Raw genomic sequence first — 12,464 nt, 5'->3', positions numbered from 1 at the left:
CTTGTTTTGCTAAAGCTGAATCACATGTTTATACCTGGGAAAAGGTGTGGTAAACACAGGACCGCCCCCTACCGTCGGTCATGATAAAGTCTAATTGCACATGTCTTGTTTTCACAGGAGTGAGATAATAAATAATGTTAAATAAATCCAGATGTGACATTAAACTCCATGAATAAATGATGAGCGCTGGAGCATTTTCCCATAGAAACATGCGGCGAGCGCACTACACCGCCGACCCTCGACCACCGCCGAGTTTTATGGGGCCCCCAGGAACTTGGGGCCCTAGGCAACTGCCTGGTATTCCCTAATGGTAAATTCCCCCTGACTCTGGGTCCCTGAGAAAAAACTGCTCCCACAGGTGCTGCACAATGGCGGCCAACTGTTAAATGCAGAGGTAAATTTCTCCAATGTGAGATCAATAAAGTTAAATTATCTTCAAAGTTTGCAGAAGAAGACTTTCTCAAACCTCTCTGATCTATGCAGAAAACAACAGACAAATACGCAACGTTTAAGGTTTATTTTATTGATAATTTAGACTTTTAATAGAAATCCAATGCTTGTTTTTTCTGTAAAGGGAACGCAGCTCGCTTTACAGTGACCATGGCGAGCAGATAGAAAAGCGGGGGGGCTGGGGCGGAGACGGGGGGGGGAAGAGAGGCCCGTGACTGGTAGATGTGTGGCCTGCTCAGAGGGGCATTGTTGGAGCTATGAGAGGACAATGCACTGCCCCCACCCTGAATACTCGCCATACCAGCTGACCAGCCATTACCAGCACTGCTGTCCTATCACCGCTCTGACACACACACACACATGTTGTGTCACAATATCCTTGTGGGGACCTTCCATTGACTTCCATTCATTTCCCACTGATTTATATGGCCTAACCGTGACCCTTGCCCTAACCCTAACCATTACAGAAACATACCTATCCCTAAACCTAACCTAGACTCAATTCACACCTTAGTCCTAAACCTAACCCCCACCCCAAGAAGAGAAACTTTCCTTATGGGGACCAGTTGTTGGTCCCCACAAGTACCTATGAGTCCCCAAAGTGTAGCATATTCCTAGGAAATTGTCCCCACCAGGTATTAAAGCCATGGCTACACATCACACACACACACATCACACACACACACGTCCTCCAGGATAAGTTTAGTCTAACATGCCAGAAACACTCTACACTGCAAAAAATTGAAATCTACAGAAGTCATTTTTTCTGTCTTATTTCAAGTGCATATTATCTAATTATATTATTCGAAGAGTAAAAATACTCATTAAATGTCATTTATCTGCTCAAATTAAGGGTAAATACACTTAATTTAAGACATTTTTACCTATTTGCTGATAATTTTTCAGTGTAAGTGGGGATGAGGGAGAGAAACCAGGTGGGAGGCCAGCAGTGTGTGATAGAGCAGCTTAATCCAAAGCATGCTCAGACTCGTATTGTTTTCTCTGTGTGTGATTTACAATAAGTGAAGTTTAGACCCTCGCACCTATCTGCCCCTTCAGCTGCAACGTCTCTGCAGCGCATAAGCTGCTGCACCCCCCCACCCCACCCAGAGAACACAAACACAACCTCTCACACCGTCTTATTATTCCAGGATCCTCAGCAAATGTTCCCAGAGTGGAAGCTGTGGATGAGAAACTGGTTCTGAGGCTAAACGGGAACAAAAACACGTTTCATTTTCACACTGAAGGGAATCGCAGTAAACAGAGGATCTACACTGTAAAACCTTCTATAAGGTGGAGTCATTCTAATGCATTCTGCTCTACATGCAGAGTTAAACATCTAATAATTTTAGCTTAAAACTTCACGCTGATCCTTTTGGAAAAGCTCTCTGATCTTTTTTTTACTGAATATAAATAAAACTATTAATGAAATGTTTTTTAAAAATTCACAATTATTTCTCTTTAGACTTAGAGTGACATTTCCATTTCATAAAACATCCATTTCACAACCAAAACCTGGCCTAAAAGGAACAAACTGTCCTCTTCCAGCATTAATTCTGGTCAGAAGTCATTTTGTGGTCATTTTTGTCTAGAATAATCTTTCAACATCACATTTATTTTTGTCATTCAAAGCAAAAAATTGGTGCAAAAATATATTTAAGTAAAATCCAAATTGTAATAGTTCTGCAACAAAGACAGAAAATTAGACAAATTACTAATCAGTCATATTAAAAAAAAGATTTATGTAAAATTTTATTTTTATCTAATTTTAAAGCCTTTTTTTTTTAACTTTTTGAGTATTTTCCTATACTGTAATGCTATTAATATGATCAACCAACATCAAGCATTGAAAACTGTAATATGAACATATAAAAAGTGCATGGAAGTGTTTTATTGTTTTATATGTTAGATGTGAGGACTATTCTTTACCCTGATACCCCAAAATAAAATCCAGTATTATTAGTAAATAGAGGATTAAATGTGGGGGAAAAAACGCTTTGGTCAAACTAATTAAAACTTAAACTTTGCACACACCATTCCCACAGTGAAACATGGTGGTGGCAGCATCATAATGGGGGGAGGGGGGCCACATGGGAAACATTAAGAGACGCCCTATTAAGGGATGTGACCAGCTTGTGACCAGGGGCACCGGCAGGAATTTGGGGCCCCATGAAAGACATATATATATATATATATATATATATATATATATATATATATATATATATATATATATATATATATATATATATATATATATATATATATATATATATATATATATATATATATATATATATATGAGGCTCTCTCTCGTATATATATATATATATATATATATATACACAAGCTTTAAAACTGCTATAAAGACGGACAGAAGAGCATCGTTTACTTTTTCATTATTATTACTGTACAATTTCAACGAAGGAAAATTATCCTAACACAAAAAATTAAATATACTTTAATTTTAAACTTTATTGAAAACCATCCTCTCTAAATAATATCAGCTTATTTAGAACAATAAGAAAATAGATGTATCTATGTATGCATGAAAAGAAAATAGGTTTTGTAAGTTTCGCTATAAATTTAAACACAGGACAGATTATTTAAATTTTTTTGTTTTGTTGTTCATTGCGGAAAAATAAGGGGGAGAATGAAAAGATGATTTATTTTACTGCTGGATTTTCTTTTTATATTTGAAAAAAATATAGTGGGATATATCTTTTCTTCTTCTTTTGTGGGAGAACATGGATTTTTTATTGTAGACATGATGTAATCATAAAATGAGTAAAAAGCTCATTGTGTTCATTTGCAATACAGAGGTGGAGCTAAATCATCCCTATCATTGTAGTTTCTGAGGGTACCTGAACGCCCCTCAGCTTTAAAACAAGGTGACGGACAGTGGCTGCTGTGGGGCAGCTGGATAAACCTCTACTGGTCTGTTTTATTCATGGTCTGTTCCAGACGCCGGCCTAATAGAATAAGTTGGTTTACAGTTAAAAGAAGAAAACAAAACAATTCCATTCTGTTATTTTTATTCTATTTATTCTATTTTAAGGGCAATAATAGTATCTCTTTCAAAAGGCAAATACGCATTTTTTAAAGAATTTTTTACTTTTCTAGATCAGTTTTTACAGTTTAATACCAAAATTATTTGTGATGATGAGATGGTTTTTTTGGATTTTTCTTGGATTGGGTAGATAAAAGACAGATTTTGCCAATGGAACAAGACAATTTACACTCAAAATAAGAAAACACAATTGCATTGTCTTATTTCAGGTGCATCGTATCTAATTATCTTATTTTAAGAGTAAAAAATACTAATTCCATTGGCAAACTCATTTAAAATCTCATTTACCTGCTTAAATTAAGGATAAATACACTTCATTTAAGACATTTCTACTTATTTCTAGATCGTTTTTTCAGTGAGAACCGACTCCACTGCAATCTTAGGTCAAGCTGGAAAGTCTTTCCGATCTTATATCGAGATTAATAAACTTCTTGTTTTAAGAAAATATATATATATCGTGATTTCAAGAAGTGCAATTGTGTCACTGCATTACCTAACTGTTGCACTTTTTTTAGTAGAATATTGATAATCTAACATAATCTGCATATATATGAATCTTTAAACAAGATCAGAAAGATTTCCTGGTTATATGGACAGTCTTTGTAGTGTATAACTGATTTGGCTTTTCCAAAAAAAAAATACAAAAAACAATCCACCGGACTTTGTTTCCAAGTTTGAAGACGTTTCGACCTTACCGCTATCATCAGCAGCGCCTGATTAAAAATAGACATATACCAAACAAAAAAATATCAAACGTATACTAAGTTATCACACCAGTATTTTTATATGAAAGCCAACAACAAAAACACGAAAACAGGGGAGAATTCGGAAATAAAACAGTTGGAACAGCTGCTTCCCTGCGACTTTAAATGTACTGAAACCCGTTTATTGAAAATAAATGCGTCAGTTATTGAATCCCGACTTAGACAGATTTATTTTGTATACACAAGTGTAAACAAAAAGAAATTTCGTTTAGAACAGCTCTCTAGACTATTTTATTTTTTAAAGTGCAGCCTAGATATAAGGTATGCAGCAGTTATAAAAAAATGTGATATTAAGTCACTATATCTATTATTTGATTGATTATTGTTCTCTGTTTGAATATTGCCGTCAATCAAACTTTTTTGGAAATGACCCGGATGACTGAGAATCTTCACCAGCAACTGATTTGTCTCTTTAAATTATTTAATTATTAACCTTAAAAATTAACTTTAAAGTCGTAGGGAAGCGGCTGTTCCAACCATTAAATTTCCGAATTCTCCCCAGTGGTGCACGACTTTACACGAGTGAATAAAGTGAATGTGATTGGTCAATTATCAAGGAGGCGGGATTGTTGTGGTGGAATGTTCGTAAGCGAGTTTGATTGTAGCCGGTTTGTGGGAAGCATCTTGCTAACCAGTTAGCAACTTAGTGCTAGCAGGTTCCCAATGGGAAATTCCATTGGGACCAAGTAGCACTAAATTGGTGACTTAGAAACGACGCTGTCAAGGAACGCTATGGACAGAGGAAACATGCAAGAGGAGGAGAGTTTAGTGTCGGAGGTCGTGGATGAGTCTCCTCCGTCATCCATTTTTTATTTAGAGGAGGAAAGCGGGGACGAAGATGTTGTGGAAGAGGACGCCAGGGCGGCAGAAGCTTGGTTTGGTGTAGAAGGCTTCCAGCCGTACATGTTTGAGCCCTTGCCTCGCAACGCTGCCAGTTCTGTTAGCTCTACGCCTGCCGAAGACACAGACGTCCATCCCCGTGAACACTGGGACGCAACTCAATGGGAAAGGAAAGGATTCTGGTTTCAACCGTTGCGTATATTAGCTGCGACATATGAATCAAGATGCTATGATCGAAAACATTTGATTGACAGATGACCGTTGATACATGATTGGCCGAATTTAGGCGTACAGGCTGACGTAGAACTAACTGACACAGAAAAACAAAGATTTTAAGACAGAATTTTAATTCTTTTATAGAATTTTTTAAACTTTTGGGACAATATGTTCTGATAAAGAATACATTTATATATATGTTTAAGCAACAATAATTTCACATTTAAGTATGATTTCCCTACGACTTTAAAGCTTTATTCATTTTATTTTATAATAATTTCATCATATATATCTCTGCGCCCTGGCCCCACCCTGAGCCCCTGGTGAATGTCCTCTAGATCCGCCCCTGCTTCTTCACCCGGGATGTCCGCGTGCGTGTGCGCGCGATGGGAAATGCAGCGCTGGGCGGGGGTACGCGGATAGGGGCGCGACCCCCCTCCTCCTCCACCCACACCCCCTGTCTGATATCGGCGACGCGCGGCGCGCTCGCGGCAGTCCTCTCGTGCTGTACTGTAATCATATGACAGGGAGTCTGTCCCGCTGCTGAACACCGAACCACCGGAGGACCGGAGCGAAGCAGGCGGGGAGCAGCTGAGGGTCGGTCCGTAGCTGAAGGAGCGGAGGACGAACTAGAGCCAAACTCCCCCCCTCCCTGAACTTGTTGTAAACTGTGGGAGAGCCGAGGGGCTGCTGAGGAGGACCGAAGGAGCTGAGAGTCTGAGCGGCGGAATCCCCGCTGGGAGCTTCGCTTTTTATTAAAAACAATAAAACAGAAAGAAAAGTTGAAAGTTGCTTCTCTGCCAGTCAGGACGCCCGGATCCAGAGCCATGGTGGGGGAGACAGAGGTGAAGGAAAGACCCAAGTCCAACCCGGACTATCTGATGCAGCTGATGAACGACCGGAAGGTGATGAGCTCCCTGCCCAACTTCAGCGGCATCTTCACGCACCTGGAGCGGCTGCTGGATGAAGGTAACCCCCCCCCCCCCCCCTACTGATCCAAGCTCAGGGTCCAAGCTGACCTTTAACCTGGAGCCTAACTGAACCCTCTGATCCCCCCAGCATCAGCAGCAGCGGCGGGTCTACACTAAATGTTCCAGGGGGCCAGGAGGGGCCCAGCATGCTCTCATGGGGGGCCCAGAAAAGCATGAAATATAAAACAGGGAAAGAGATTCAGATATAATAATATCGCTGCATGAAATGAAATGTCTATTTAATTAAGTTTTAGTAAAATAACATGTCTTGTTAGGTCAATATACATTCATAATTTAGTAATTTTACATATTTTTGAATTAGAATTACCTTTTTCTATAAAATTTGAAATAAAACTCAAGAAAAACTGATAAATTCAGCTGTAAAAATTAGAGCAATTTGTTTAGCAGATGAAAACGGGGATCCTACCTTAATACCACTGAAGCTTTCACCTCATTGTTTTTAAATAATTAGTAAAACAGAACTTGTAAAGAAAAAAAATTAAATAGGTCCTTTGGATCCATGTCTGTTCCAGCGCAGATCATCATTAGAACTTCTTTTAAGTATTTTTAAGTATTATTTCTTCAGGACATGATCTACAGGGGCACTGGCCCCCATTGGCCCCTGTCTAGATCCGCCCATGATCAGCATGGCCTTTATCCTCTATAGAAAATAAGACTTTAGAAGCATCTGGTTTTGCTTCTTCTTTTAATTTAAGTTGCTTTATTTGTAGCATGAAAAAAAAACAAACTAAAACCAGAATGTGTCAAAGTTGCAAAAACATTAAATCAGGCTTGAAAAATAAAACTAGTTTGATTTTGGAAGATTGGTGCAACTGTAGCTGAAACCGGTTTATTCTGATGGGCTTTAAGAACAATTTTCTTTTCTGATGGTAAAATATTAATTTATTTGTTTATATTTTGATGTATAGACTTAATATGAAATGTTGCTAAACACAGAATTTCGCCTTAAATATAAGCCAGGATCTGCTGACCGGCAGTGCTCAGCATGTTAACTTTACATCCAACCTGATCAGAGAACGCCTCGCTCACTCTGGCCCCTTTTAGGACATTAAAACTTCATAAAAATAAAAAAATATTTGAGCTCAGACCTCCACTAACTTCGGAAATCAGTTTCAGCCGATAAAAAGCGTTTTCTGTTTAAAACGTCAGTCACATCTCTTCGCGTTACTCATCAGCCTGTGGCTTTATCTTTGCAGGTTAATTACAAATCCTACATTTTGTTTCTTATGCAGATATTTCTGATTCAGTGAAGTTTCTTCCAGAAGCTTTTTATCTGCAGGATTCGTCCAACAATCCTCAGAAACTGCAGCAAACTTTGAACCAAAAAGCTTGTTTTCTTTTTATGATTCAAACCTGAATCTTGATCTAGATTCCTGATTCACTGACAGTAGCAGCTCTCCCTCTCTGTCTCTCTGTCTCTCTGTCTCAGACAGGGATAGTTTGTGATGGGAACAAACAGACAGTTGTTAGACTTTCCCAGTGACCTAATGAGCAGGCTTATGTGAATGCTGCAGCCCATCCCTGCGCAGGAACGAGAGCATGTGAATGTGTAAAATCTTCGATTTGTAGCCTCTGACAAGGCCATGGGTCATGATGCGTGCCCGACCTGTTGATACGCTGCGTTACAGATGGACCGATTCATCGGCCGGCTCACAGTCTGCGCCGATATTGGCATGTTTTTTTTATTTCTTGTCCTGGTGGCTGCTGCATGCATTCACTGATTCATTCAGGAGATCACATGAAGCGCATGCATCGGTCCTCCCCCACATTTACCATCCACGGTTAAACTTTTGTTTATTTTCATCATCTAAATGGAGGAAGAGAAAGCAGCAACAAATATGGATGCCAAAATAATCTGTATGGCTTCCAGAAAAGTAAAAAAAAAAAATCCACTGGACTTTGTTTCCAAGTTTGAAGACGTTTCTCTTCCCATCCAGGAAGCTTTTTTTAATTCAAAATATCAGAAATAGGGTTGAGTTTGAGGTTTTGGGTGCATGTCCGTCTCTTTCAGAAGCTCGGCACTAATTAACACTGGAAAAGGAGTGAATTTGGTTGATTGGTTAAACTAAACCTTAGCCTGAAGCATTTTAACGCGACGCATAGAGCGACGGATAGATCGTCAACATTATTCTCCAAGGACTATATGTAGAGCTCCCCCTACAGGTTTGGTGGAAGACAGTTCAGTAGATATCAGCGGCTTATATATGTCTGTTTCCAGTAAAAAAAAAAAAAAAAGAAAAACTTGGTGGGCGTGGCCTATATTTAGGAGCGCTCTATAGTTTGGGAAATACGGTAATATCACAAAAATAAGGTCATAATTGTACCAGAAGAATAACATTAGAACAAAAGTTCAATATTACAAGAAAAAACTATTGATAGTTTGAAAGATTTTAGAGGGAAAAGTTAATTTGGTTTATTGGTTAAACTAAACTGTAGCCTGAAGCATTTTAACGCGACAGAGCGCTCACAAAAGTGCTTTTTTATCGTCAACATTATTCTCCAAGGACTATGCGTAGAGCTCCCCCTACAGGTTTGGTGGGTTACAGTTCAGTAGATATCAGCGGATTATATATGAATGTTTCCAGTTTAAAAAAAAAACAAAAAAACTTGGTGGGCGTGGCCTATATTTAGGAGCGCTCTATAGTTTGGGGAATACGGTAATACCACAAAAATAAGGTCATAATTGTACCAGAAGAATAACATTAGAACAAAAGTTCAATATTACAAGAAAAAACTATTGATAGTTTGAAAGATTTTAGAGGGAAAAGTTAATTTGGTTTATTGGCTAAACTAAACTTAAAGCTACAGTGTGTAATAATTACAGGCATATAAAGTCAGAAATTTAATATATTATACATAACTATGTTATTTATCATCACCTATGAGCTCAGCCTTTTAACCATAATATTTGCGTTGCCTTAGAATTCGTTATTTATAATTACATAGGAGCGGGTCTCGCAGCCATGGAGGCTGACATCTTTGCGCTACGGCAAGCGCAGAGGCAACAAACTAGCGATTGCGAGATCTCCCATGACGCTCAAAAATAACTACGGCAAGTTGAGAGAGATGAACTGAGACGGTACTGAACAGTAGATGGCAGTATTATGCCTGAGAAGCGTTTAGTCTGCCTGAAACCAAAGAAGAAGAAGAAGCAGGTATACTGCGCCTCAGTAACAAGAAAGGTGAACAAGGCGGCAGGCGTGAGTGACTTTGCAAACTGTTTGGCACTGTGCGGCCAAACATCAGACGAATGGAGGATCATGCCTACTCTGTATCACAACGAAAAGCGGCGGACACCGAACCCCCGTCATCTAAGAAGCGGAAACACGACGAGAATAAACGCAAGCGTGACAAGAAACGACAAAAAACACGGATCAACATTGGCACGGCATTTACACGATGGAAGTCACTGATGGAGGAAAAAGGTTTTCAAAGTGACGCTCAAGTTGCCAGTTTTCTCTTGGACAGGTAATTAATCCTACACACACAATTGTCTAATATCACTGCAGTTTTTGGAGTACAGGATGCTCAGACCTGTCTAAAACAATAACATGCTGCGTGATGATGCTGCTACTCTCCAGTATACTTATTCAGCAACGTCCCTGACGTTTCATAGGTAATGATTCAGTAATTTTCTGTAAAATAATTTTCTGGATATATACCTCGGTTACTTCTCTCCGGCTCCTTTGGAGATCTTCAAGCCTTTCTTCCTCTGCTCTCACCCCGCTGGCTCCCCTCCCTCGCCTGGCCCTAGCTGCACGGCCTCCCTGCCTTCGCCCTCGTCCTCTCCCTCTCCCTCGCGTTGTAACCCCCGTGCCACCAAAATGACTTGGACTCTGTAAACGGGGAATATATATTCTTCCAGCGAACACAATCTCGCTGTTAAACTAACGACTACAATTACTTCGTCTGTTTATATCACCATGCAAAGCAGCTCACCAAAACGTCACAACGACGTAGAAAAAATAACGGGTATATTTATTATCTTAAGTCTACATGAAATCTATACCCTACACAGACTAATGAAATACTATCTGTAAAATTATCTATGTAAACAAACCTCATCACTTGAGAAGGTAGGTGATGTGGACGTCGTGGAAGACATTTTGTCCCGTAACGCTCGCCGTACTGTTGGGGGGGAGAAGCGGTGGGGGGGAGATGTTCATGTTGCTGCGGTCTGCAGTCTGACCGCTAGATGTCGCTGAAAATTACACACTGTAGCTTTAAGCCTGAAGCTTTTTAATGTGACGCATAGAGCGCTCATTAAAGGACTTTTTTATCGTCAACATTATTCTCCAAGGACTATATGTAGAGCTCCCCCTACAGGTTTGGTGGGTTACCCCAGGCTCACACCGACTCCGGTCTTACCGTTGCGGTGCGGTGGGTGCGGCGCCGCAGTGATTCCAAGTCATTAAAAAGACATAAACCTCTCTCACCGGCTGCTGAGCTGTCCGGCTGCGGTTACCGAGACACTCCGGCGCTGCAGAAAATTCCGCAAGAAAGCTATCCTTGCGGCGTGCCGGAGAACCTCCGCAACAAGCTCTCGCAAATATCCTTATTTTGGCCGTGTTATCGCGTGAAGTTACGTGAACTCAGGTGAACTTCTGTTAAATCTCCGGACCTGTTGCCGGAGCCGCAGAGCCGAACCGCACCGTAGTCAAAAGGGCGGTGTGAGAGGGGGTGTGCGGGAGTTGCTGTCTCTGTCGGCTCGGTAACCGCACCGGAGCCAGTGTGAGCAAGGGGTTACAGTTCAGTAGATATCAGCGGATTATATATGAATGTTTCCAGTTTAAAAAAAAAAACCAAAACTTGGTGGTCGTGGCCTATATTTAGGAGCGCTCTATAGTTTGGGGAATACGGTAATACCACAAAAATAAGGTCATAATTGTACCAGAAGAATAACATTAGAACAAAAGTTCAATATTACAAGAAAAAACTATTGATAGTTTGAAAGATTTTAGAGGGAAAAGTTAATTTGGTTTATTGGCTAAACTAAACTTAAGCCTGAAGCTTTTTAATGTGACGCATAGAGCGCTCATTAAAGGACTTTTTTATCGTCAACATTATTCTCCAAGGACTATATGTAGAGCTCCCCCTACAGGTTTGGTGGGTTACAGTTCAGTAGATATCAGCGGATTATAGCACACTGCGATGCGGATTATATATGAATGTTTCCAGTTTAAAAAAAATAAATAAATAAACCTTGGTGGGCGTGGCCTATATTGAGGCGCGCTCTATAGTTTGGGGAATACGGTAATACCACAAAAATAAGGTCATAATTGTACCAGAAGAATAACATTAGAACAAAAGTTCAATATTACAAGAAAAAACTATTGATAGTTTGTAGATTTTAGAGGGAAAAGTTAATTTGGTTTATTGGTTAAACTAAACTGTAGCCTGAAGCATTTTAACGCGACAGAGCGCTCACAAAAGTGTTTCTTTATCGTCAACATTATTCTCCAAGGACTATGCGTAGAGCTCCCCCTACAGGTTTGGTGGGTTACAGTTCAGTAGATATCAGCGGATTATAAATGAATGTTTCCAGTTTAGAAAAAATAAATAAATACGAATTGGTGGGTGTGGCCTATATTTAGGAGCGCTCTATAGTTTGGGGAATTAGGGCTGGGCGATATAGAAAAAAAGCTTATCGATAAAAAAAAATGCATATTGATCGATATCGATAATTATTGAAAAGATTTGAAACCATATTTTATGTGCAGCTCTGCCTGGACTTTTTATAATATTGCTAAATGATTTAATTTTAATAAAAAACACAAACACAGACTTCGAATTAAATCTTTATTTAACCAACTTTTTTAACCATAACAGAATTGTTTTAAAGAAAAATAACTTGAGAGACCTGAGTTATGTTATTAAATACTGACAAAGAATAAACTAAAGTGACCAGAAAAGTGACCAAAATAAATATAACAAATAAATAAATGCCCCCCCACCGCCGCCCCCGTTTCCTGCTTTAACCTGAGTTATTACTTTGAAGTTTCTGGCCCCTCAGCATTTTTATCTCAATTGTTAGAACTATGTGGGAAACTGCCCAGAACTGAAAATATATATATATTTTCCGAAGATTCCTCGGAGGAGAGCCGCACCGGGGCCTAAACAGCTCGTACTCCT

The 12,464-nt window shown here is 39.5% G+C and overlaps 1 protein-coding gene across 8 annotated transcripts in view; it reads left to right on the top strand.

The window, feature by feature from the left end:
• Positions 1 to 5,808: 5,808 nt before the first annotated feature.
• The window catches only part of qki2 (QKI, KH domain containing, RNA binding 2), a 46,813-nt gene continuing 40,157 nt past the window's right edge, over positions 5,809 to 12,464 (top strand). For 4 of the 8 annotated variants that reach the window (XM_038308798.1, XM_038308797.1, XM_038308796.1 and 1 more), the window contains exon 1: positions 5,809 to 6,309. In XM_038308798.1, the coding sequence (XP_038164726.1) occupies positions 6,168 to 6,309 (142 nt within the window). In that variant the 5' untranslated portion in view covers positions 5,809 to 6,167. The remainder of the gene's footprint in view (positions 6,310 to 12,464) is intronic. The other 4 variants (XM_038308803.1, XM_038308800.1, XM_038308802.1 and 1 more) reach the window with 1 other exon arrangement.

Source organism: Cyprinodon tularosa, unplaced genomic scaffold, assembly GCF_016077235.1.
Source record: "Cyprinodon tularosa strain WSP-4 unplaced genomic scaffold, ASM1607723v1 ctg648, whole genome shotgun sequence".
NCBI classification, from domain to species: Eukaryota; Metazoa; Chordata; class Actinopteri; order Cyprinodontiformes; family Cyprinodontidae; genus Cyprinodon; species Cyprinodon tularosa.
This window is presented reverse-complemented; position numbering and strand designations above follow the sequence as displayed.